The 27,504-nt window shown below is 37.3% G+C and overlaps 1 protein-coding gene across 2 annotated transcripts in view; it reads left to right on the top strand.

The window, feature by feature from the left end:
• Positions 1 to 27,504, top strand: part of LOC101219422 (importin-11) — a 44,127-nt gene extending 16,623 nt beyond the window's left edge. The window contains exons 8-23 of one of the 2 annotated variants that reach the window (XM_011653097.2): positions 1,628 to 1,775; positions 7,407 to 7,567; positions 7,650 to 7,749; positions 14,630 to 14,704; positions 14,823 to 14,957; positions 20,672 to 20,761; positions 21,556 to 21,738; positions 21,829 to 21,933; positions 22,643 to 22,801; positions 24,071 to 24,115; positions 24,229 to 24,450; positions 24,778 to 24,884; positions 24,985 to 25,038; positions 25,161 to 25,227; positions 25,315 to 25,554; positions 26,833 to 27,504. In XM_011653097.2, coding sequence (XP_011651399.1) covers positions 1,628 to 1,775; positions 7,407 to 7,567; positions 7,650 to 7,749; positions 14,630 to 14,704; positions 14,823 to 14,957; positions 20,672 to 20,761; positions 21,556 to 21,738; positions 21,829 to 21,933; positions 22,643 to 22,801; positions 24,071 to 24,115; positions 24,229 to 24,450; positions 24,778 to 24,884; positions 24,985 to 25,038; positions 25,161 to 25,227; positions 25,315 to 25,476 — 1,813 coding nt within the window. In that variant the 3' untranslated portion in view covers positions 25,477 to 25,554; positions 26,833 to 27,504. Of the gene's footprint in view, positions 1 to 1,627; positions 1,776 to 7,406; positions 7,568 to 7,649; positions 7,750 to 14,629; positions 14,705 to 14,822; positions 14,958 to 20,671; positions 20,762 to 21,555; positions 21,739 to 21,828; positions 21,934 to 22,642; positions 22,802 to 24,070; positions 24,116 to 24,228; positions 24,451 to 24,777; positions 24,885 to 24,984; positions 25,039 to 25,160; positions 25,228 to 25,314; positions 25,555 to 26,657; positions 26,774 to 26,832 lie in introns of those variants that run through there. The other variant, XM_031882221.1, reaches the window with a different exon arrangement.

Below are 27,504 nucleotides of genomic sequence, written 5' to 3'. Positions count from 1 at the left end.
TGTTCTCCCCTCAATATCCGATGTCTGTTTTTGTAGAGTAATGCTTGTGTTCTATCATGGCAGAGAGGATTTGGTTTCGGTGCCATCTATTTGGAGTCCATGGATGAGTGTGTCTAAGGTTTGCAAGGGCTTGGAGCCTTTAGTTCATTGCAAACTTGGAAATGGATTAGGCACAAGTTTCTGGTCAGATTCATGGAACCAAGAAAGCAGATTTTAAAACAGATTTCTAAATTTATTTCCCATCACTTCTAATCAAGATGACTTTACTTCATAATAGAGTGTTATCTTTCAACCTCTAAAAAATGAGGAAATTAGTGATTTTCAGAACTTATTATCTTGCCTCTCTTTGGCTTCCAGCGCTTCATTGGAAGATGATCGAAGTTGATCTCTGGGGTGTTTGGGGCTTTTAACAGTTAAATCATGCTACAACAATTTGACATCCTCTTCTATGGATAGAACTCTTTATGCAGCAATTTGGAAATCAAAGCGCCAGAGAAAGATTGACATTTTGATCTGGGTAATGCTGAATGGAGGCACTGGATGTTTTGCAGAAAATGTTTCCCAAGCATATTCTTATGCCTTCGGTTTGTCCCCTTTGCCTAATGGCAGGATAATCTCTCATTCATCTATTATTTGAGTGCTCCGATGCAAGACAAATTTAGTTTGCTCTCTTTGAGATATTTAAAATTCAGTGTTTTTCTATAGCTTGAGAGATAATTACTCGGTGATCGGATCAAGGAGTTCAGAGGCCTTTTGTTTATGGATAAGTTCTATTAAAGCTATTCTATCAGAGTTATGGTTCGAGATGAATTAATGCATTTTCAAAACTCTTTTTGTTCCAGTCTTGTCAAATTTGAATCTGCTCGCTTGAAATCTTCTTTGTAGTGTCCTTTACCTAAGAAGTTTTTGGTTACTCCCTTCAAGAAATCTCTTGCAGCTGGGATGCTTTCATATATCTTTATTAGTCTTGACATTGCTTTGATATTAAGATATTCTAGGGGTGTGGGGATAACCCAGTGCAGCTACGTGAACATTAGAAAAAAAGGATATTAACATATTCTATTTTATTTTGTGTTTTGTGTTTTTTATATTTGGCGTTTGTATCTTTGTGCATTAGTCTCTATTCATTCATTCCTTAATGGAAAGGGCCATTTTCTTCTTTTGATAAGAAAAAAAGAAAAACTCAAAAGAAAATGCACATTCCCAACCTTTCTATCTTTAATTTCAATTATCGCTTGAATAAATCCACAAAAATTTCTTTAACCACCATAGTTGCTCAGCTACGATCCAACATGTTTAAGGTTTTAGAAGTGATACTTGTGGATTGTAAATCCACCAGTGACATCCGGTAGTTTCAAAACACAATTGATCCACTCGTTCAAAGGTTAATTCAGAATTTCAATCCTCACACTGGATGTATTATTCTGGAAAAAAAAATCATTGGACTCTACATTGTTCTGTTATTTCTCTTGGTGTTCTGCCTTTCCTTACTTTGAATAATGCTGGCATTGATTTCAGAGGCACTGGTTTTATTTTTTATCTTTTATTTTTATTGTTATTCTTAATATGTTATTTATGCTTTTATCAACTTGTAAAGTGATTAAGTTTTGTGCTTTCACTTTCACAGGTATTTTGTTTTAACAGCAAGTGACTTGGAGGAGTGGTACCAAAACCCCGAGTCTTTCCATCATGAGCAGGATATGGTTTTGTGGACAGAGAAACTACGACCATGTGCTGAGGCTTTATATATTGTACTGTTTGAAAACCATAGTCAGGTATGTAAGATTTGTTTTTACTTTCATCAATGATTATATACTTTTTGAAAAAGAGGAAGAAGAGAAAGCACAAGTTATACGTGGAAAATTCTAGTAGAGGGAGAAAAAACTATGATCGATGCCTTTTTTATCATTTTCCAATAAGTAGGGAAATAAAACTAGGGTACGATATATTTACACAAATACCCTTAGAGCTATAAACACTCCACTAGCCCCTAATTTCCAACACTCTCCTCAAGTTGGAGCATAGATGTCAATTAGACCCAACTTGCTAACACAGTAGTCAAAGGTCTGCTTGAGTAACCCTTTAGTGAGGTCATCAATAATTTGTTGACGGGAAGGAAGGTACGGGATATAGATACTGACATTGTCAAGTTTCTCCTTTATAAAATGTTTGTCTATTTCCAAATGTTTCATTCTATCATGTTGAATTGTGTTATTGGCTATGCCTATACCAACTTTATTGTCACAAAAGAGCTTTATAGGTCACAGTCATGGTGAAGGTAAATCAAAACTTATTGCAGCCAGATCTCTCCACAGATTCCCAAACCTAGCTCTGTATTTGGCTTAGTCACTACTCGTAGTAACAACACCCTGCGTCTTAATCCTCCAAGTAACAAGATTAACCCACACAAAGGCACAATGGACTTTCTGTCAGTAACTGATCCTACCCAATCAGAGTCGGTATAAGCCTCAATATATTTTCTGTCAGTTTTTCGGAACCTCAAGCCTTTACCTGGACAAGTTTTCAAGTATCTCAGAATGCGATTCCCAACTTCCATGTGTTCTTTGTAGGATTCTTGCATAAACTGATTAGCACTCAATGCACATGAGATATTTGGTCTCATGTAGCATAGATAAATTAACTTTCCCACTAAATTCTGATACTTCTCTGTCAACAGAAACTTTATCACCATAATTTCCCTGTTTCGCATTGAATTCCATAGGGGTATAAGCATGTATGCATCTAGTTATATATGTTCTCTTTAACAAGTCAAGAGTGTACTTCCTTTGTGAAACAGAGTTCCCTTCCCTTGATCGTGCCACCTCCATCCCTAGGAAGTACTTTAGATTCCTTAGGTCTTTGATTTCGAACTCGTCACCCATCTTCTTTTTCAACCTGGTAATCTCAATAGGATCATCTCTCGAAAAGACAGTATCATCGACATACACAATCAACACAACAAGTTTCCCAGATGCAAACTTTTTGTAAACAATGTGCGATTAGAAGGTTGGATATTGTTCACATTGTTGCAATAGGCTAGTTTAATGGGTTTTGATGTTTTGGTGCTATGGAGGTGTCAACCTAGTTGAGATGTCCGAGTGCACCTTCTGATCCCTATTATTCTTCTTCTTTTGCTTGTTTGGATTTCTTTATTTAGCTTATTGTATATTTCTCTTGTACATTGAGTTCTTATTATTAATAAAGAAGTTTGTCTTCGTTTAAAAAAAAATAGAATGTCCTTGAGAGAAGCCTTGAGATTTAACAAAGGTGGTAAATCTGTCAAACCATGTCCTAGATAACCATAAAGATATTTTTGACACTTACAAACTTGGTGGTCATACTGAAATTCAAAGCCTAGAGGATGACTCATGTACACCTTTTTTTTCCAAATCACCATTTAGGAAAGCATTTTTTGCTGAAGTTGATAGAGATGCCACTCTTTATTGACTGCAATAGACAGAAGAACCCCGGCTATGTTCTAGGAGAAAATGTCTCTGACTATCCTACCCTATAAGTCTGAGTGAACCCTTCTGCAACAAGTCTAGTTTTGTACCTGTCTAAGGTCCTGTCTGATTTGTACTTTAGAGTGAACACCCATTAGCATTTCATTGTCTTGTGCCCTTTAGGAAGAGGGTAAAGATCCAATGTCTTACTCTTCTCAAGTGCTCCCATTTCTTCCTTGATAGCATTCTTCCACTAAGGACGTTTCATAGCTTCATGTATGTTTTTTGATATTGTTGTAGTGTCAAGATTTGCTGTAAACACCCTGAACATAGGTGAGAGATTACTGTAAGACATGTAATTACACATAGAGTGCTTCATACAAGATCTAGTAGTACCCCTTCTCAAGGCAATAGCTTGTCAAGAGAGGGATCGTAGCCCCTTTAGTACTTGTCTGAGTCATTCGGGCTAGTCTCACCCATATGTGTCTGCTAGAGTTTCATCACTCTTGGCAATCCTGTTCTTTTCTAGAACTATCATATTATGCATGTCCTCCTCAACCACATCAATAATATTATCCTTAACACACACATTATTATTAAGTTTCGTTGTACCTTGAGCTTGTGTTGGTTTCGATTCATGGACAAGAACCGATAGAGCAGTAGGGGGCACCATTTTCTTTCTAAGATTCTTCCTGTAGTAAGGGGACTTGGTGGGTGGAACGGTGTCATGGAGGATGGGTTTAGGAGGCTAAGTAGGGGCTATAGGAATGAAGGGAATGGGCCAGTTAGCCTCTTCACTCCTGTTCTTTCTCTGAAGCTTACGAACAGGAAAGAAGGGTTTATCCTCAAGGAAGGTGACATCCATAGACACGAAATACTTTTGAGTAGGAGGATGGTAACACTTATAGCCCCGCTAGTGCAAAGGATACACCACGAAAACACATGATTGAGCACGAAAAGCAAACTAGCATGGTTAAGCCTATGACTGTGAACAAAGGCAGTGCACTCGAACACACAGAGAGCAACTTCAAGATTAAACTATGTGGTAGGTTAGAGGACTCGAGATGACATTCTATTGATTAGATGTGTCGTAGTAAGGACTGCATCCCTCCACAAGTAGGAAGGAAAAGAAGTAGACGACATGAGAGAGCAAGCAACCTTGAGAAGGTGCCAGTTCTTTTGTTCAGTCACACTGTTCTGTTGCAAGGTTTAGGCATAGGAACTCTGGTGGACAATCCCTTTAAAGAATAGAAAGTCCCGAAGAGCATTGCTCAAGAACTCACGACCATTATCTCAACACAAGATAGCAATTTTAGTGTTGAATTGTGTCTCAATGATTGTATAAAATCGTTGAAATATTGATGTGACCTCAGATTTATCAGTGAGAAGAAAGACCCAGATGAGACGGGTATGATCATCCATATGGATTACAAACCAACGTCCCCCAAGTGGTGGTGATCCTTGAGGGCCCCCAAACATCACTATATGGAGAGGGTAAATGGAAAGAGACTTTGTGTTGTTTCGTACAAATACACACATCACAAGACAAAGAAGAGATATCCTCTTTAAAAAATAAATGAGGAAATAGATATTTCATATATTGAAAGTTTGAGTGGCCAAGACGAAAGTGCCACAACTCTTATAAAAAGAAAGACGAAAGTGCCACAACATACAATCTTTTTTAGTAGTGGAAAAATAAGATGACAATAGATAGCATCATCATGGAAATAGAATCTCCTACTGTGTTGGGCAGTGTCAATCATCTTCCCAGAGCCTAAGTTCGGAAAAGAAACAACAATAGGTGAAAAGACAACATGAAAAAGTTGATTCCTAGTTATTTTACCAATAAACAGTAAATTGGAAGATATGTTAGGCACATGTAACACATCATGCAGAAAGAGACCATCAAGAGGGGAAATATGACCCTTGCCTGCAATAGGAGCAAATGACCCATCTGGAATCCTAATTCTTTCATTTCCAGTACACGGCTGATATTATATAACATGTTTAGAGGATCCAATTAAATAGTCTGTAGCACCTAAATCAAGTATCTAGGGTTTCTTCCCATCGATGGTGATTAGACTAAAGGATTGTGATCTACTTGATTGTGTAATGGCTCCAAGAGAAGTACCAAGATCACCTTGATTCTCTGTAGGGGTTGGGAACTGTGAACTTCTGGCTGATTCACTCAGAAAAGCCCTACCGGAATTGTGCTTTTCATTTGGCAGACTTTCTTACCACTTGGTGGTCAACCATATAATTTTTGACAATTGTCTTTCATATGCCAAGGTTTCTTATAACGTTCACACATCAGGAAAAGCTTTCCATTTTGCTTTTCACTATAAGAACTGGAGGACTTTGTGCTTAAAGGTTGCATAATCAGTACTAGAAACAGTCACGATGTTCAATGCACTTGTGCGATCTTCCTCTAACCAAACCTCAAAACATACCACCATCAATGCAGTATACGACCACGAACTAAGTCAAACTTGGAATTCAAGCCTGCAAGAAAATCATATACGTGATATACTTCTTCAATGTTGGAGTACTAAACACCTTCACAAGGGCAGTTCCAGACAATCTCACGACACAGATCCATCTCTTGCCAAATCAACAACTTGTTAAAATATAAAGTGACATTCATTGTCTCCTGCTTGCGCTCATGAACGTGCTTGAGCAAAGTATAAAGGTGAGACTCATTCTGGCTCGAGTATAACTTAGAATTGTCTCCCATAAGTCATGAGCAGTAGCATCATACAACAAAGGTTTATCAATTTGAGGTTCCACACTGTTAATCAACATAGACTGAAGAAGAGAGTCTTCCCCTTTCCAAATTCTTTCTTGAGGGTCTTCTGGTCTAGGTCTCGATACCTCTCCTATTAGATACCCGAATTTGTGACGTCTCTTGAGTACCATCTTAATGGACTGAGACCATGAGAATAATTTTGGTCATTCAATTTCTCCCTTCCAATTACAATTGTAAAATTTCCTATGGAGCCAGATAAATAATTTGCTGTAGTTATGGAAGGGAAGGAAGTTACCAAATTCTCTGAATACATCGGTAAGGTTGATGGAATAGCAGAATTTTTAGAGGTGGAATCACCTGGAGTTGCCCTGATAGCAATTAGTTGTTGCTGAAAATTCATTTGGAGATTTGCTGGTTGTTGTTGAACCATCACTGGGGAAATACCACTCTGACCATCCCTAGAAGATTTACCTTTATGGCAGGCAGAAGACTAACCACTTTCAGCCTCGAGATAAGCGTCAATATCCTAATTGAAGAAGTTCGCCAGTCCGGTAGGGATGGAGGTGTGGTTGGCGGTGGCTGCAGAAAGGGAGGTTGGCAGGACTACTGATGGTTGAAAGGCAATCGTGCCCGTGGGTGGCAAAAGACTGATCAGCGGAAAGGGGAAGCTGATCAGTTGCTGTTGGGGTGGTTGTGATTGAATTGACAGTAGTGGTAGGAGATATTGGTCGACAGCAGCGTCTCTAGTGGGAGAAATGGCAGCGGCGGCAACGTCAGTGATGTTGGCGGTAGCAGTGAGGTTATTGCCAATGGTCAAGAGTTTTGTGTTAGGTTTTTCTATTGGTTGCTTTCGTTAATGACAGGTAGGATTTCATTGTTCCTCTGATCTGATATCATATTGAACAAGAGGAATATGAGAAAGTACAAGTTCTACGTGAAAAACCCTCGTACAGGGAGAAAAAACTACGATAGAAGCCTTTCTTATTATTTTTTGATGATCAAAAGAGTACAGGGGGAAGAATATATATATATGTCATAATAAGCCCCAACAAAAAAGGAAATAAAACTAGTGTACAATCAATTATACAAATATCCTTAGGGCTATAAACCCTAATTGTTTATACTAGACCCTAATTTCCAACAATATTTTAATTGTTTTTACAGTATTCTTTTGTTTCCTAGTGAAATATGTTATATGATCTTGATGTTTCATGTAGCTGCTTGGCCCTGTTGTGGTTTCTATCCTTCAAGAGGCAATGAATGGTTGCTCAAGTTTAGTGACTGAAATATCTCCGGGATTACTTCTTAAAGATGCTGCCTATGGTGCTGCTGCATATGTTTATTATGAGCTTTCTAATTACCTGACCTTCAAAGACTGGTATAAGCTTTTTCTGTTTTGTATAACACTCTTCTAATTATTTGTCTAACTGTTATATTATCTCCCATTTATTCGTTCCTAGGTTTAATGGTGCTTTATCCCTCGAGATCTCCAATGATCATCCAAACATGCGTATCATCCGTCGGAAAGTTGCACTAATATTGGGACAATGGGTTTCTGAGGTATTGTCTTAATGCATATGTTCACTCATACTGTATTTTATGATAGTCAAGAAGTTGATGCATGTTGTTATCATGTGCTATTGATCTGAAAGTTGAAGATAAGTATGCTTCTTTTGATTCTTTTTGGACTGTTGTATGTTGACATACAGCTTCTTGTTGGTGGCACACAAGTTATGCCATTCTTTTGTAATTATAGCCTTTTGATGATTTTTAACAATTGGGAAACTCTTCTTCACTAGCTCTTTGTAGGTGGGGTCAGGTCGGGTCGGGTGCGGCGTTCTCCCAAGTCCCAACCCCTCGCCCTTTGGTTGTCCTCCGTTGAATATACTCATTTGTTTGTTATAAAAGAATAATAATCTAATGATCCTTCATGTTGTAAACCAAATTTCTTACTCAAGGTTGAACACTCCATAAGTAGATGGATTTTACTTAAATGTGCTTGCTTGTGGCAAAGGCTTTGGCCTAAATGGAAATTTAAGCACTCAGAATGTGCTAGCTTTTTTAGGTTAAAAATCTGGAATTAAAGCCTCACAACAAACTCTTGTTGGCAAAATAACTTTTGTGTGAGTAACGAAGAGATCGATCTTCATCATTCGGAAGCTGTGAAGGTTGGGAAAGATTTCGAAGATTTTCCTGAAGTTTATGTAGCAGATCTGTTGAAGTATGGAGAACTAGGGTTAATTGGGTAATTAGTCAATATTTTAAGTTAATTCCCTATTTACCCTCACTTGTGATAAAGCTCTATGAATAGGAGTTTTCCCCTCTTAGATGAAGCACATTATTCATTTCAATAAAATGATTTACAGTCTTGGGTTTTTGGAGAATTAGTCCTTGAGGGTACTTAGGCTACATCAATTTGGTATCAAAGCGACCATTTGAGCCAACGTTGACTGCTGCCGGTGGAAGGCTGGAAAACTCTTGTTGACGTCAATCACGAGAGGGAGTTTTGAGTGTTGTGCTCGTTGCCAAACAACACACATCTAATTAGGGGAACCCTTCACATTCCAAAAAAGAGAGAAGAAACTAAACATTTTCAAGATTTTGCAAGAATAGACTATTGCCGATCAAGGAAGATGTTCGAGAAAAAATTGAACAATTGTTATATGCAAAAAAATCAATTTTACTTTAGGAAATGATGAGTGTTAAAGAGGTGGCAGCCTAGTTGAGATGTCTGGGTGCACCGATCCTTACGTTTATCTTTTCACTGTATCCTTATTTACTTTGTATTGTCTCATTTCATTATATTAATGGAGAGGCTTGTTTCCTTTTTCAAAAAAGGAAAATGGCAGTTAAAGCATGAAGGCTTTTGGTGCAAACCAAAGTCTTGGAGAATTCTTGAATTGCATTATTATTAATTAGCTAAAGGAATTCAAAATTTTCAAGTCACAAAAAGGGGAAAAAAGGTACAGAAATTTTGTTAAAATACTGAAATGTTCAGTTTTTGGAACTTCAGCAATATAACTATTATGTTATCTACGTGAGAACTTCCAAAGGTTTTGGCGAGGAATTTGGCAAGGTGACTTCCTTTTTTCTTTCCTTTTTCTTCTAGGAAGTGAGGTGCTAGGAGCTCTCTTAAATAAGCTAGTAGTAAACGGGCACTATGAAGGTGTAAGGACCCTAGATAGAAAAATAGTGGATTATTAAGAGAAAATGAAAATGGTTGTTAGTAAGGTCATATTAGTTAATAGATGGTAAGTTGGTTAGGTCTTTTTGTTATAAATAGTGGGAGAGGGGCTGGGAGAGGTGTGAAGAATTTTGAAGAAAGATTTCTTTGTAAGGGAACCTTGGGAGAGTCTAGCCCTCTCAAAAGGCTAGGGTTACTTGTTACTTGTTACTTGTTATTATGATCTTCTAATATATAGTTCATATTTGGATGTTTATAAGTGTTCTTGAGTTCTTTTTTTCTTCTTGAGGAAATTATTGTTAGGTGGGATCCTAACAAATTGGTATCAGAGCCGTAACATCTTGGGAATGACACGGGCTTGGATGCAAAAACAAATGGAGGAGAGGTTGGAGAAGAACGAGAAGGACATTAGGGAACTTAAAGATGTGACTTGGGAGTTGTCCAAAAGCATTGAAAGGCTGGCAGAGGAATTACAAGAAAACAATGTTAGTTGCCGACGGGAAGAATCTGCTACGTCGGAGGGATCGGTGTTGAAAATGAAAGGAAAGATGGAATAAGACCCGACTGCAGTTGAGAGAGGGAATTGGGAGCAAGCACTTAAATGGGCTACTGATTGCAAACTTGAGGCATTTGAGAGAGGAGAAACTCTATGGACATGGGAGCATATGCAGAGATGGATTGTGGATTGCAAGGCGGAAAGAATACAGAGGAATGCTAGAACAATACATCAAAAGCTTTCTGAAGGGCTGCAAAGAGATAAAGAAAGAGAGGAGAAGAAACTAGAAGAAATTAAAGTTGAAGATAAACAGAAATGGAACAATGACGTGAAGATGAAGGAATCGAAGAACAACCATGAAAAAGATGAAGGAAAGAGGAAGCCAAATCTAACTGTGTATTTCCATGGCCGACGACTAAGGGTGAAGTGGTCGAAGACAAACACTTGGTGGAAATGAAAACACCGAATAGAGAAGGCGGAAGCATGGGAAAGGAGGCAAACACTATGAATGAGAAGGAAGGCAAAGAAACGATTGAGGAAGCAATCATTGATACTTGGTGGTAGTGAAGAAAACAAAAAAAAGAATCTGGATACGGTCTGTGAAAATAGAAGAAACGGCTCATTGGAGTGGCAGCATTGAGAGGTTGATCATATACATAGGCCAATATTTTGTTGAGGTACGTTACTTTCCTTGCCTTTCTTTTGTGGCGTGCGAGTTATATCAAAGTAGGGAAGGGATGAGGAAGCTAGGCAGTGAAGAAGATGAACAAAGGAATTTCGAAGGTCATTAGAGTAAGATAGAAATGGTAACGACAAGGAAGAAAGTGGCACTGGAATTAGTACAGGGATCACGAAGAGGCTGGCGAATGGAAACATATTGGGCCGTGACGGAAAATCGAGGCGGGGATGAACAGAAACCGTGGCGGAGTAAAGATTCTGAGTCGGTCACCGGTGGCCGAAAAAAGAAGAAGATGGATTGTCGAAAAGTCCAGGAAGAGGAGATGGAGACAGGGTGCGTTGGCGGTAGTCGGCATAAGGCACAAAGGGAGTTTGTCGGAACGCATATAGCGACGAAGTTGCAAGTGAGATCGAAAATTGTGTGGAAGAATGCTTTGATATTTGCAGAGAGAGTGAGCAGCTACGGACAAAGAAAAAAATTCAGAAAGGAGGGGGAAGATTTCGTGAAGAAAAACGATTCTTCAAACCACGTGAAGCGTCAGACGTTAGGGCAAAAAATTAGAGAGAGCAGTAGTTATGATTTGTTTAATGGGCTGGAATTAAATGAAAAGGCCCAGATTTTCTCAAATGGGCTTGGCTTAGGTGGGGAAATTGGGGCTCAAAATTCCTAATAAATGGCCATGAAAACAAAGTGGGGGCTGGGAGAAGGATTGGCACATGCAAACCTCAATGGTTAAAGTATATCACGTGGGATGGCAATTAGGGAAAGAATTTAATCAAAAGTGGGCTAAAAAATTGCTTTTTGGGCTGATTGCAAAAGTAAGGGATGAGGCCCATTATACCTCAAAGAAAAATAAATTGACGGCTTTATCTAAGGAAGTGGAAATCCTATTGGAATATGGATGGTGGGCCAAACATGAGATGATAACAAAGAAATACAGCCTTCATAAAGAAAGAAAGGAAATTAATGGGCTTGAATTTGCTAAATTCATTGAGACCCATTTGTTAGTGTGGCTGAAATGTAACTTGAAAATGGATCGGAATTGCCTGAAGCTCATTGGTAATTCTAAGAAAGATGGTGTATGGGCCGTGAAATTGATTTGGGGATGGGGTCATAAAGTTAATTGTGGGCTTAGCCCATTAGGGAGGAAGAGCTTCAAATTAAAATGCAAGTGGCATGAAATTAGGCTAAGGGAATTGCAGCTGGTTAATTGGGGTCACTTTCCGTGTGAGAAGAATGAAGATTGAGGAAGTTCTTGGAGTCCGGGGCTTGTCTAAAGGGTTGGATGCATGCAAGTGTAATTATGACAACCCAATGGAATTTCAAGGTGAAGCTGAATAAAATTTCTTCCGAGAAGGCAGGGGTATGGTAGAGAGTTCAAGGTTCGTATTTTGTAAGCACACCTTGAGGACAAGGTGTTTTCGAAGGGCGGAGTAATGTAAGGACCCTAGATAGAAAAATGGTGGATTATTAGGAGAAAATGAAAATGGTTGTTAGTAAGGTCATATTAGAAAATAGATGGTAAGTTGGTTAGGTCTTTTTGTTATAAATAGTGGGGGAGGGGTCGGGAGAGATGCGGAGAATTTTGAAGAAATATTTTCTTGTAAGGGAACCTTGGGAGAGTCTAGCCCTCTCAAAAGGCTAGGGTTACTTGTTACTTGTTATTATGATCTTCTAATATATATTTCATGTTTGGAGGATTTTGAGTGTTCTTGAGTTCTTTTTTTCTTCTTGAGGAAATCATTGTTAGGTGCGATCCTAACAGAAGGTTTTGTAGTTGGCAAAGAAAAGGTTCACATACCAATCCTCCAATACGCAAACAACACCCTTCTGTTCTGTAAGTATGATGAAAGCATGCTAATGAAACTGAAGGACACGATTACACTCTTTGAATGGTGCTCCAGGCAGAAGGTTAATTGGGAAAAATAAGCCTATATGGAGTTAATGTGGAAGAGAATGAACTGAAATATATGGCTAGGAGAATGGGATGTTCTGTAGAAAATATGCCCTTCTTATACTTGGGGCTTCCTTTGGGGGTGTATCTGAGACATGGCTCTTTTTGGCTGCCCATGATTGGTAAAGAGCAGAGAAAACTAGACAAATGGAAAATACTCAACTTGTCACAAGGAGGTAGAGCTACTTATGTCAATCCATACTAGCTAATCTTCCTACATATTAACATGTCTCTGTTTGCAATGCCGGTAAATATAGCATCTTCTTTGGACAGACTAATGAGGATTTTTTTTGGGAGGGGCACACTAGTAAAATTAATCATTTAGTTAAATGGGCCAAAGTTATCCAGCCGAACTTGACAGAGGTTTGGGCTTGGAAGCGTTGCAAAATAAGAACATGGCCCTACTTGCCAAGTGGGGTTGGAGGTTTATGAATGAAGAAGACTCTCTTTGGAGACAAGTCATCCAAAGCATCCATGGAAAAGAGCCCTTCAATTGGCACACGGTGGAGAATTCTGGCAACAGTCTAAAAGCCTTGGATTAGTATCTTGTGGGTATGGAGGAAGGTGGAGCCTTTAGCTGCTTTCAAACTTGGAAATGGTTCAAGGACTGCCTTCTGGACAGATCGGTGGATTGACAAGCTTCCTCTCTGCACTCAATATCCACACCCTTTCAGAATTACGCTTCTACCGAAAGGCTCCATAGCAGCCCACTGGGATTATTCTACTTCTTCTTGGTCCATAGTCTTGAAGGTTTCTTAAAGACATTGTGTTTCTGGATTTTTGAAACTTGATGGTCCAACTAAGCTTCAAAAAGGGTATCTGACAATCCCGATTGAAGGATTTGGTCTTTGGAAGAGCATGGTAAGCTTACGGTAAAATCTCTTACAAGACACCTATTGGCTTTCTCCCCATTGGACAAGGATCTTTATAGAGCCCTGTGGAAATCCAAATGTCCAAAGTGAGTAAGTATTCTTGTCTGGACTATGATTTTTGGCCGCTTGAACTGCGCTTCAGTTATGCATTGGAAGATACTAAACAGATGCCTATCAACTTCAATTTGTCCACTGTGCAAGAAAGATGGTAAGATATACAGCACCTATTCTTCATATGCTCTTTCTCTGCAGACCAACGTGTAAGCTTTTTTCAATTTTTGATGCGACTTGGGTCTTTGAAGATTGTTTTGGCCAGAATGTTCAGCAAATTCTAGTGGGTTCTTTATTTAAGAAGAAACTGTTGCTGATCTGGGCTAATTTTTCAAAAACCATGCTTGCTCAAATTTGGTTTGAAAGGAACCAAAGAACATTCCATGACAAGGAAACTTCTTTGTTGGATTGCTTTGAGACAGCAAGTACGAACATGGCGGCTTGGTGTACCCCCATAAATATTTTGAAGCTTTCTTCAGTCAAGCTATCAGTCACAATTGGCAGGCTTTCATTTATTCAGCTCCTTAACAGTCACTCCTTCATGAAGACCCTCTGTTTTGATTTTCTATATGGTTGCTGTCCTTTGATGTATTTGAAATGTTTTTATTTCGATTCCATTTTGAATCTGCAGATCATCGCAGTTTGTACTCTTGAATACTCTATTTTGTATTTGTGGACCCTGTGTCTACTGGATATGATGAGGGTGCTAGGGGGTGTCATTCGAGTTGAGATGTCCGGGTGCACCTATTAATCCTATGTAGTCTTTTATTGTTTTCTGCTCTTTGTATAAACTTTTTGTACTTTGAGAGCTATTATTATCAATAAAGAGGCTGGTTTCCTTTCCAACAAAAACTTCCAAAGGTTTTGGCATATCATTAATCATCAGTTTGTCAAGAAAATTTTGTATTTTCTGCAATACCAGCATATTTCAATTTTTATTGGCAGGCGCTTTTATTCCCTAATTTTAGTTAGCTGATTTCCTTTGGTTTAACTATCTGATATGTAACTCATTTCTTTGTTTTGCTGGATTCTTGTTGTTGATGTCTTTCTAGCGTTTTGGGTGCACTTCATGATGCCTACCATGTTCTTGTTCTATAAGACTATCTCTTTTATTAGATCAATGAAAAGCAATGTTTCCCTTTAGAAAAAATGTACATTCCAATTTTTAGTAGTTGACAGAAATTGAGTCTTTTGTTACATATAGATTAAAGATGAAACAAAACGACAAGTATATTGTGCTTTGATCCGGCTGCTTCAGGATAAAGATTTGTCTGTTCAGGTATGATTCAAACTATCATATTTATGTAACATTATTTTTCTTGTTTGTTTTCTCTTTAATTTTGACACAACCCTTCCGTTACTAACAACTGAAGTTAAATATACATTCCTTGACTTAGCTGGCAGCTTGTCGGTCCTTGTGTTTGCATGTTGAAGATGCAAACTTTTCAGAAGAAAAATTTACTGATCTGCTACCCATGTGTTGGGAATCATGCATTAAATTGGCAGAGGACGTTCAGGAGTTTGATTCAAAGGTAGTGGTCTGCACTTTATAAATATGTGCAGTTTCAGACCCTTGCATTTGAATTTCACTTTTAACAAATTCCATTTCTTTATTAGCTTTACATTTGTAGCCTATATTGTTTGGTTTTGACTTACAGCAGAGTTGTAGTTGCTTTTGATTGGATGCATCCTTAAAAAAAGATATGCTGGATCATCATAACCACCACTCTTTGTAAAATCCCATCGAAAAAAGCATTATCTTCTTCTTCTTCTTCCTTGTTTTTTTTTTTTTTTATCAGAAACAAATGTCATTGATGTATGAAATTTACAAAAGGGGCCGAAGCCCAAGCCAATTGAGTTGCATGATATTTCTCCAATTGTTCAATTAGGGAAGTAAGGGTATGATTTAATTAAAGATGTGCATTTCACCAACTCATAGCATGAAAGATAATAAAGACCAAAATAGCTATCAAAAGGGCCTCCCTTATCTGTGAGAGGTGCTTGTTTCTCTCCTTCCATGTAATCCACAAGAACGCACGTATTAGATGCATCCACATAATTTTCTTGTGTTTTGTGAAGGGATGACCATTGAGAGTGTAGGTGAGGGCGCCAATAGTATCTTTTGGGAGGACTGTGTGCCATCCAAAAAAAAAGAAGATTTTTTTCCAAAAACTCCCAGCAAATTGACAATGTATGAAAAGATGGCTAGATGAGTTTGGGCCGGATTTACACAAGTGGCAGCAGTGTGGAGAGATGGCCATGTAGGGGAGGTGGTGCTGCATTCTGTCATTCGTATTGACATCCTGTTTTTCATGTTTCTCAATTAAAAAAGGTGATCAGTCCTCATAAAGAAAATAAGGATGAGATTCCCATGTTGACAGAGAACTATGAATGGAAGGCTGTACCAGATGAAGTCTATGGATACTGAAGAATAAGGCTGGAAGTTGGGATGTATTGATAAGCTGGAAGGGTTTACCTCGACATGAAGCTACATGGGAATTGTATGAGAATATGCAGCATCGTTTTCCAGATTTCCACCTTGAGGACAAGGTGAATTTGGAGGAGTGTAATGATAGACCCCCGATACTACATCAGTACAGCAGAAGGAAAAAAGAACTTATCACGCGCACATGAAGAGCACGTGAGGGGAATAATGGGAAGGGTTAGTTACCCTTTTGTTAGTATAAATAAAAAGAGAGTCATGGGCAGGAAAGGCAGTTAAGATTTTAGTAGTGAAGACTCATTTCTGTTATTCCTTGAGAGAGAGGGAAACAGAGAGAGATTCTATATTGTAATTAGGGTTTCTATCGTATTCTATCATCAATAATGTAGTATCATTTCATACAAAGGCTGGTTTCCATCAGTATATTGCTCAGAGTATAAAAAGGATTAGGAGTTGCGCTTGGGAATCTCAACTAGGTTGACAACCCCTTAGCGACCTCATCATATCTAGAACTAAGCAAATGAAAGTATTCCAAACGTTTTAAAGGACAAAAACCATAAGGGACAAACAAGAACAATACAACACTGTAAAATCTTAAGCTGAAAAAATAAGAGCATGCCAATTTAAACATAAATCTTGAACAGAGAAGTTTTTTTTCTAAACGAAAACATGCCTCTTTATTAATTTTAATGAGACTATCAAAGTACAAGTGAATTATACTAAGAGCAAAAAGAACTAAGATAAAAAACAAGCTAAAACTAAAACAAGGACTATACTCAGGTAACATAAAAATGAAATCTAAAAAGTAACCCAAGCAGAAAATAACAAGCTAATCAAAACCACTCAAATATAATACATCAGTAGAAAGCTAAATACAAAGCAAAACTTAAACTCTCTCAGAATTAAACCACTCGAAACTAAAATTTTGCACACTCAAATCCTCAAGATGAAAAGAAAAGAGACAACTAAGAAGATGACACCAGCCATGACAAAACTGTCTTGCCAATGTCCAATGCCTAGAGGAACTCAAATCAGTCCACAAAAACTTGTCAGCACTGCCTTCAACATATTACTCCAGTTGTCAAAGAGAAATCTGCTTTAGCAATGTCAGACTGAAAATAACCTTCAGTAGCAATGTCAGACTCTGAAAAATAACCTTCATCCCACCATGTAAGCATGTACCCCGAAACTCTTTAAGGCTTCCAGCAAAAGTTCAGCCATCTTTTGAGCTCTAGCTGCTTTTTATCAATGCTTTATCGAAGCTGACTCTTCTAGATTCTTGAATTAGTACAACGACCGGATTAATTTCTTTGGCAATCTTTTAATAATCAGCCAATTGATTTTTGTGCAAGTCCTTGTGTATTCCAATAGCTGGGGACCTGTAGGTGCAACTGACCATGGTAAAAGAAATTCAATTTACTCTTTTCACCTCTTTGCGAATGTGCTTCAGAATCATATTTGCTTCTATCTGCCATCCAATCAGCTGACAAGGAACGCATAACAGAAAGAATCCTTGAAATTTCTTTCTTCCGGAAGGTAGTTTGTAACATGGTGGCCAATGTGTTTTGAACAAAATCTTGAGCCTCAGCATGAACGGTTTCCCACAAAGCATCAGCTATCAGAGTATCACACTGCTGCATCATTCGTAACAAGGCTTCTTGCAAACAGTATTGTATTTAAACGAGAGAACTTATCTTCCTTTAATGATTTCAGACACAGATATTTACTTTCATCCCAACAAGTCAACATTCCTCTAGATCTACCGGTTGATTCAATATACGCCAGCCAATGTCCTTCGAATTCCATAGAGCCTTAAGTTCTTGTTTTGTCTCCTGGATTAGAACATCTAGATAAGTCAAATTCATTACTTCTTTCAAGGCTAATTGATTTGATTTATTTAGGATGCCTCTAGTGTGCCACGATATGACTTTCATGTTTCTCTTTTTCAGATTTTCCTTAGATAAGATCAATTCCACAAGCAGCAATGAAAGGGACTAATTCTGCAGGAAAGCTTTCTGCCAATTCTTTAATGCAAACCTTGGGTTCAGGGGTGAGAAATAACTTAGGAAGATCTAGACCCAATGCATCATCCAGATTATTTGCCTTGAAATACGCGTCATCTCTCTCCTCTAAATTAAACGGTTCGAATTCTTCAGTGCTGGTACTGATTATGGAAACTTCATCATCTAATTTCTCTTCGCCAGAATTTGTAATATTTGATGCTGAATGTAGAGTACCTCGCACAAGATTAATGTTCGAGTCTGAAATTTTTATAGGAGATAGATTAAAATTTGAAGAGATGTGAGTTTTATTTTCTGACCTTTTGCATTCTAATCCAAAAGTTTGAATTTCCACACAACTTTCCTCAAGTAAATCAAAATTCAGGAGGGCAGTCCAAGCATTTTGAAATGAGCTTCTTCCTTTGATGTAGAATTTCTGGAGGTCCTTAACCACTGTTTGAACAGGGGACTTTCTGTTTGGTCCTTTTCTTCCTTTGAACAGGGGACTTTTTGAGTTTGAATTTTGGCGCTTGTTATGCTCTTCTCCTTCTCCTTTGGAAGAATTAAAAATAGTGGAGTTGCAAGGTTCTTGGAGAGTATCAGGGCAAAAAGGATATTCTTGGTGGGGCCCGAGGCAGAATGAAGAGGGAGTTACAGTGGCAGTGGGCAGTTCAGAAGTTGGCTGGTGAATTGGGTTTACCAAGAGCTTCCTCATTAACTATATCACATCCCCTTGACAAGTACTGAAGTCTTTAAAAGGCTTGGATAAGTTGCACAAAGATGAAGCATTTAGACAGGTCACTTCACAATGATCTAACCACCCAAGTTTTTTTTGTCTTGGAGGATCCTTTGATTTCTTTCAAACTATACTTCAGGAAGCATTGCCTTTGTGACATTAGCCCAAATCAATCTAGGGACCTCTTTCAAAGACTATTCAGTTCCTTTCATTCCACACATTTATGATCTTTTTGTTTTTTGGTTAAGAAAGATTATCCAGTTCCTTTCCTCCAAACAATCCAAATTGAACATGTTGCCATAAGATCTTTTTATATTATTTAAAGGGGTGCTCTGTAAGCCAGAGACTGAACCAATCGTGAACGTTCTTGGGAGACACAGCATTCCAATGAAAAACATTGAAGAGATAGTGTAAGCTTTTTGTGAAGAAGGGACGATGTATAAAAAGATGATTTTGGGATTCTTCGGGGACTTTACACAAACAATACCAATTCAAGGTATGGTCTTTGGATTGCTCAGGAAGGTTCTTGGCAAATTCTTTGACAAAATAAGACTCTTCTTCCTCTTTAGAAAAAGATATTTACCATGGCCTTTGGAAATTCAAGTGTCCCAAGAAAGTCAATGTTCTGATGTGGATTTTGTTTTTTAGGATGCTAAATTGCTCTGCCACTTCACAACATAAGCTTAGGAATCAAAGCTTATCTCCTTCTATTTGCCCACTGTGTCTAGCAAATGAGATGATTTACAACATTTATTGTTTGATTGCTCCCATACAAGCAATCTTGGGTTTTTGGGCTGTCACTTCGAGAAAACATGTCCTAAGTGTTGGTTGGCCCATTGCTGTCTTCTAAAGCATAGATTCTTTGGTCAAATGCAGTTAAGACCTCTTAATTTCGGAGATTTGGTTTGGAAGAAATCAAAGACTTTTATGATAAGCCCTTGGATTGGTTAGATTGCCTTGGTTCTACTTGTTTACTAGCATTCTTTTAGAGCTCCCAGTCGAAGTTCTTTGAAAATTATTCTATTGAGGATATTTGTCTTAATTGGAATGCTATTATTTTTTCCAAGTAATCAGGTTACAGAACCAATGTAGAGGGGTTTTCTTGTATAGGAATGTGATGATGGTGCTATACATGTGTCAAGCTAGTTGAGATATTTGTGTGCACCTGCTGATCCTAAGTTTCTACGTTCCTGTATTTGCTCTTTTGTATCATTAAGCATTAGCCTATTTTCATTTTATCAACGAAAAGTTTTGTTTCTGTTTAAGAAAAAAAAGGTATTTAGGAGCCCCTGCCCCAGCATACTACCTTCGTGCTTATGGGCGCAATTGTTAGCTGCCATTAGGTGCCACCCCTATGACCGCATATGCCTCATGCACACATTGTTTACTTGTTTAACAAGGCCAGTGTACCTTGTGTGCATTTGTCTTATGTGCTATCCACACATGTTTTTGTTGGCCTATTGGATTGCATACATGTGCAGTGTCCCAATCTACCACATCTGTGACATTTCACTCTACTTGACTTGCACGTCTCACATGGATGTCTTCAACCATGCAATCACATGTCTCATATGTCATGGGCCTTCTTGAGCCTAGATGTGCACAAGCACGCAATCACACATCTCATACATTTGGGAAACGCATGACATGCACATTACATAATTGTTGTGTTGGGTGTTTCTCTAGAAAATTACGAAGGATTTGCCTTGTGACGTTTCATTAATTATTGTGTTGGAACCCAAGATATTACATCCTTGCTCCCTTTACTTTAGGAGTCTTTTGACATATATAAACTTTAAAAAATGGACTTTTTCTCTCTTTTTCCTTTATATTTTTATTTTTTATAAATAATGTGAAGATGGACTTCAACTGTTTGATTTTTCTGTATGTGGAAGTCCCTTCTTGGATTCTACAACTGGAGGCCGCGTCTTTTGGTCCTTCCTTCTGCTTTAAAAGCGGTTGCAAACATTAAAATAAATTATGCTGATTATGTATAACTCAGATCTCTCTTTCAATTTTTTAACATATCTTTTTGTTTTTGCATGTGTTAAACATCTCTCTCCTCAGGTTCAAGTTCTAAATTTAATATCGGTTTTGATTGGTCATGTCAGTGAAGTTGTTCCATATTCGAATCTGTTGGTATCATTTTTTCAGAAGGTAAGGTGTGCGTATGTATAAATATTTCTTTTACTCTGCCTATTTTTAAAATAAGTTATTGCCTACATCCAAAAAACTTTATAGTACGACGTGCATGTTGAACTTAAAAGTACTAATAATTTCCATCTAACATTAGGAAAACTACATAAGTCTTATGTTAGATGATCTAGTATAAAATTAGCATTCACTCATCGATTTAAGCGTTTGAGTCGATTAATGATTTAAGATGGTACCAAAACATGTGGTCCAAGAGGTTCTGTGTTTGAGCTGTGCAATGTTATTTCCTCTCAAATTAATATTGATTTTCACTTATTGGGTTTTCTTCATATTTCAAGCTCACGAGAGAGAATGTTAGATGATTTTATATTACATTTGTTTTTTTACCCATCAGCTTAAGCTTTTAGATTAATCAATAATTTAAGATATATATAAACTGAACTGATAAGTATACTAAAAAGTAATGTTCAAGATAGTTGATTGATCTATAAAATAAACCTTTTTAAGTTAGTCGTGTTTTCATTCTGTATTTTGAAGCATCAGTTTTTTTTTGCGCTTGTGTCATGTTACTTGTTTTGGTCTTTTACCACACAGCCTCTTTGGTTTTGTAATCTCATTAAAGTTATGGTTTTCTTCCTATAAACATAAATTAGTGATGTATTACTTTATGTTGTCGTCAAATTGACTTTAGTTGATATGTCCTTTCTTCATTCAAGCTTCAAAGTCTCAGATTGGTTGGGTATGTCTAATTTAGTCTTTTGCTGATTGCTCCCCCACCCAACTGTCAATCTAACTAGGTTTGGGAGGAATCTTCTGGTGAAAGCCTTCTACAGATTCAGCTTCTTATTGCTTTGCGGAATCTTGTGGTCAAACTTGGTTATCATTCACCCATTTGCTATAACATGTTGATGCCCATTTTGGATAGGAGCATTGACATAAATCATCCAGACGAACTCAATCTTCTCGAAGATAGCCTGCTGGTACTAGTCTATGACATTGACGTATTCTCTTTAATGTGTTATTACATTTCTTTGATCTTCTATCACTGCTAAAATAAAATGTACATACAGTTATGGGAAGCAACAGTGTCTCATGCTCCTTCATTGGTTCCTTCTCTGCTAGCATACTTTCCTCGACTTGTGGATATCATGGAGAGGAGTTTTGATCATTTGGAGGTTAGGCTTCTTCTTTGTTGGCTTAGATTAAGTTGGATGGTAATTAATCTATTTCTTCTATAGAATTCAATAGGATATGATTTTTGCAGGCTTTTGATGCATTTCATTTCTTTCAATTAAATAGCTTCTTAATGAAAAAGAAATTAGTTCTAACATAATATGTTCCCATGTGGCTAGTAAATGTTGGTTTTACACGCTTACTAAAGTCATCAAACACTCTTAACACGGTTATCTTGGTGTTGGAATGGTCAGTGGTAACAGTCCAGTAGAGAGTTTTCTCAAATGAGAGGGATGGAAAGATGAGTAGCAATGTTCTCATTTTCACCTTGAGGAAACTTTGAGTGGTGCGATATGGCCATATAGGCTCCTGAGAAGAGCTACACTAAAAGTATTTTTAACTGATTGTTTGTGACCGTATTTGGTACTTGTCTCGTTTTGTACGTGCCATCCTTGCATAGGGCCATGCTAGATTGATAGTGATGGTAAAAATTTGTTCAAGTGGAAGGCATTCCAAGCTAAATGGGTAGCAATGTTCTCATTTTCACCTTGAGGTCACTTTAACCGGTTAGACATTAGGCTCCTAAAGAGCTAGACTAGAAGTAATTTTTACTGATTTAGTGTGAAGAAAGTTTGCCGTGTGTTACCCTGTGCTAACTGCTAGTTCGGTCTACTATTTTCTTCTTAAGCATTTTAAATTGTCTTAAATCAGGTTGCCATCAACATAATTGAGACTTACATCCTTTTGGGGGGTAATGAATTTCAAAGTATGCACGCTACTAGCATCGCAAGAATTCTTGATTCAATTGTTGGCAATGTCAATGATAAAGGACTGCTTTCAACTCTTCCCATTATTGACCTTCTGGTGCAGGTATGAGTTTGTATATTCATTTTTTTAAGCTTACAAAGAGTACCAATACCAGCAGAATTTTGCCCTTATTTCCAATGGTTTATTCAGACAACTAAAGAAGTTCATTTGTTTTATTTTTTTGCTCAGTTGAACATTTGGATTGAAGGATTTGAAAATCTGGCCTCTTGGTCAAGGATATATGCCTTAATCACATTTTTAGGGAACCCATAATCACATTTTTAGTTTCTTTGGCCTTCCCTAAATAGAGAATCTTATGATATATTTTTCTTGTATTATGGTTTATTGGAAAGTATTGTTGTAGTCTCCATAGCATTGTTGTAGGTTAGGACAGACTCTCTATCCTTCATAGCCCTCCTTTTATATTCCCATCAACAAATATATCACTCATCGTAATATATAAATTTTACTGTAAGATTCTCACATTCTTTAGTGGCCTTGATCATGTAGAAGTTGGCCAACTTGAACCTTACTTAGTGTTTCTTGGTGGCAACTAAAATCAACAAGATCAAGGGGACTTTTATATTTGTTTGAAAACTGTCAACCTTCTGCCAAATTAATTATCTTTACTCATTTCTTGGGCAGTCGACTCACTGGATGTAGGACCTTCCTCCTCCCTAAATAATGTTGGAGTTCCAATATCATCAGATTTCTTTTCCCCCCACATAAGAAATTAACGAGACCTCTTTTTCTACCCTCTCAATCTTTTGAACAATGCTATCATGTAGCAACCACATTTTTTAAAAATGAGAATAGCTACTTTCATTGAGAATAAATAAAATAATACAAGCACGTACAAAAAACCAACCCACAATAAGGAGGAACACCATTTGTAAAATGGGACTCCAGCTTTGTAAAATATTATCTGGCCACACGGAATAGATCTGACTAAAAATGTTAAACACACGATGGACTTTGTCAATTTTCCAGGCTCGTATGAGTCTTGGACGTTTCATGCAGAAAGAGAGAAGTGTGATTAAAATAGTTTTGAAGTATGCTACCATGAGTAAAGTTTTGAAGTATGCTACCATGAGTAAGAATATATTTTACTGTGTTATATTAGATTATTATATTTTTAGTTGTGCTCGAGGGATGTTCATGTTGTGGCGCATTGTGAATTCATTTTTTCTGTTAGATTCATTTAACATGTATTTGCAAGTCCATATGATAATAAATTATCATCAACTTTTTCAAAAAATTGTGCTCTACAGTGAGATTTAGAGCTCTTATTGATCTATACAATTCCAATATTTTACTCTTGTTATTCTGCAGTGTTTTCCTATTGTCGTTCCCCCAATGATAGGCAGCACTCTTCAAGTACGCTGAATACCTTTTCTGTGAAACTTCCATTTGTTCGATTTGTAGTAATTTTAGGCTTCCAAGAAGCTGATGTTCTTTTTCAATTTTGTCCCTTTCAACGTTGGTACTAGAAATTGGTTGTTGTATGCTTGAGCGGGAAAGACGAATGCGATCCTTCCAAGACATCAGTCAAAGCATCTTCTGCTGCCATCCTAGCAAGGGTTTTGGTGATGAATACAAACTATCTTGCCCAGTTGATGACTGAACCATCCCTTACAGTGCTCCTCCAAAAGGAAGGAATCCAAACTGAAGAAAATATTCTTCTCTCTTTGGTTGACTTGTGGCTTGACAAGGTTAGTAGCTTATCTTTCTTTCTGTTAGATTGGTAATCATTTTAGTTGTTAGTTATAGAGGGTTGTAGGGTTTCAATCATACATTTCTCTTGTATGGCTACTTTTGAATAAGAATAGAAGTCCCATAGACAGTTTTTACGGTTGAAACTCTTTTGATAATAATTTACCGTTAGGAATTAGGCTTAAACTGAAGCATTCTGCACATTCATGTTCTAAATTCTAAGGTCTGATGGAAAGGTTGAGTTGGGACAGGTCCTACTTCTTGAATGTCTTAGGTTTGGCATCAACGACTCTGCATTATCCTTCAAGTTTTTTATTTGGCCACAGGTGGACAATGTATCATCCATTCAAAAGAAAATGTATGGCTTAGCACTTTCCATAATTTTGACTTTAAGACTACCCCAAGTCCTTGATAAGCTTGATCAGATCTTAAGGTACATAATCTGACTTTGAACATTACTCCTAGTTGAAATGTGAATAGATGTTGAGGTTCCTTTCATTTGGTTTTGATACTTTGATTACTTTGTGTGCTAGTGTATGCACCACCGTCATTTTGGGTGGACTTGATGACCAAACAGAGGAATCCAGGTGTGGTCACCTGATGATTTGGCTTGCCTTGTTTTGTTGTTGAATTATTTCCATATTGAATAATATATGTGCATGCGAGTTCCTACTTCTAATGTTCGCTTCTTAATTATAATTAATGTTAGTGATGAATATACTAGTGCGACCAATTGTGCGGAAACCATACCAAGCAAGGAACTTCTTAGACGACAGGTTAACCTTCTAAGTTTTAGTGGTCAAATTATTTGTTGAAACACATGCAGTAGCTCTGTTCTTATACATTTTTGCTCTCCTGTTAAGATCAAGGCTTCAGATCCTATCAATCAGTTGTCACTAGAAGATTCTGTACGTGGAAATCTTCAAACTTGTGCTGCACTCCATGGAGATTCCTTTAATGCAGCCATTAGTAGCATGCATCCAGCAGCATTTGCTCAACTTAAACAAGCTTTGAAGATGCCCTAATCTTTTTCTACCAATTGATGCTCCGGCAGTTCCATGTTGAGCTCTTTACGTCTCCTGTTGTTCAATTGCACAAAAAGAGTAAGTTTTTCGTCCATCTTCTGACAATGATCATTCTAGAATAGAGTGCCATTAAGCAATAATGGTTCTTTCTAAATATTGGTAGTTTAGATTCAGTTGAATATAAATTAAGCATACCTCAACTGATTAAAATATTTCTACTCGATCAAGAGGTCGTTCTAATACTCTCACTCCTGCATGTTGGTGAACTAAAAAAAATGTTCTTTTTTCTTTTGAAAGGAAAACATGTCTCGTTTATTAGATAAAAATGAGACCCAAGCCCGTAGTACAAGATGAGCAAACGAACCAAGGATCAATAGGCGCACTTAGACATCTCAACTAGGTTGATACTCCCTCAGCACCCTTATCATATCCAAAATAAACGATAACAAGCATGAGTAAAAGGGCCAAACAAACAGTCTTTACAGCATAAGATATTAATACGTGGAAAACAGAGACAATCCTTGATAAAACAAAAAAACTCTCGAATCTGTTAAGGGGCAGTCAAAAAGCAAGCCAAATGACCATCATAGTTAATCGTAATGTTCTAGCCATCTAAAAGATTTGTCATGAAAACCCCTTTGATTTCTTTCAAACCATAATTCTGCCAAAATTTCTTTTACCACATTAAACCAAATTAATCGTGAACCTCCTAGAATTAAACAAAATTGTTGAAACATGGACCTCCTAGAAGCTGCCTTACCGAATCTCTACAATCCTCTTTAAACACTCACGAAATACTAAAAACAGAGAACAATGTTTTCCAACACTTGGGGCTGAATACGGGCACAAGAAAAAGAGATGAATTGGGTTTAAAAGGTTAAAATTTTATTTTGGTTCCTTTTCTTGCTTTTGTTCATTACTCTCTTGTACTCTCAAAACGTCCATTTTGGTATGTTCTTAATTTTTATTTTGTTAATTTTAGTCCTTATAGTTTCGAAACATATATTCTTATGTTGTACATTTAGAAAGTGGCGATTTTGGTCCCGTCATTTTCATTTTTATCTCATTTTTATTACAAATTTTGCAGGACAGTTTATAAACAATTTCTTATAATGTTCCTAAAAATTTGTGTAAAAAGGTTTCTGTTGTATATAACATTTTGTTTAAAATTTTGTAAATAGGGATGGTCATGTTTAAAAAAGTTTGAAGGACGGAAGTGAACAAAAGTTGAAAGTACAAGGGGAACATTTTGAAAGCTGCCAAAATAAATTAAAACTTGAAATTACATCATTAATCATTCTTCGGCCTTTCCTGCTGTTTAGTTTATCTCATTATGAGTTCTCATTTATCATGCAGGTGGTTTCAAAGATTTTGGATGGTTTGTAAATCTGTGTTAATTTTAATTGATTGGGTTGGCGTCATTTATCAGTTTTGTACGGAAAGCTTGTTTGTATATATAGCCCTCTTCAAAATACCAACTCTGTAAATAGCTTGCGGAGTTGTTGAATGCGAAGGAAGAAAAAAAATCAAGACTTCAGAGGAGACTTTCAAAGTTCTTGTCAACAGTATTGTCATAGTAGAAAGTTTTGTTCCCAACTGTGCGTTTCCAGAAACACAAATTATCATCGTCTGAGTTTGTAATCTTTTTGGCCACTTTACTTGCTGAGATGAAATGAAAGAATAATATGGGAGGAAGAGAAAAAAGGAATCACCCTGAAGGCGAGAAGTAAAGATCAAAAACATCAAATAGTTTGGTTGGTTGGTTAGGGTTTTATTTGATTGGATTTTTCAGGTCATTGAATTTCTGTTTAATTCTACTGCTACCACAAGATGATTTTATCTGTTGACTGAGAAATCTAGGGTTTTCCTTTATATGTTGAATATGGATCTCTTCATATTAAAGGCTAAATATAGAAGCCATTGTTTTTTGGGGGGTTCCATTAACTTCAATCTTTTGGATGTGGGTTTGCTGGTTGAGTTGAATCTTTTCTGGGAATTTAAGATAGTAAAATGCATTTTTATATACAA

Source organism: Cucumis sativus, chromosome 3, assembly GCF_000004075.3.
Source record: "Cucumis sativus cultivar 9930 chromosome 3, Cucumber_9930_V3, whole genome shotgun sequence".
Lineage (NCBI taxonomy): Eukaryota > Viridiplantae > Streptophyta > Magnoliopsida > Cucurbitales > Cucurbitaceae > Cucumis > Cucumis sativus.
Note: the sequence above shows the minus strand (reverse complement) of the source record. Positions and strands in the feature narration are given on the sequence as shown.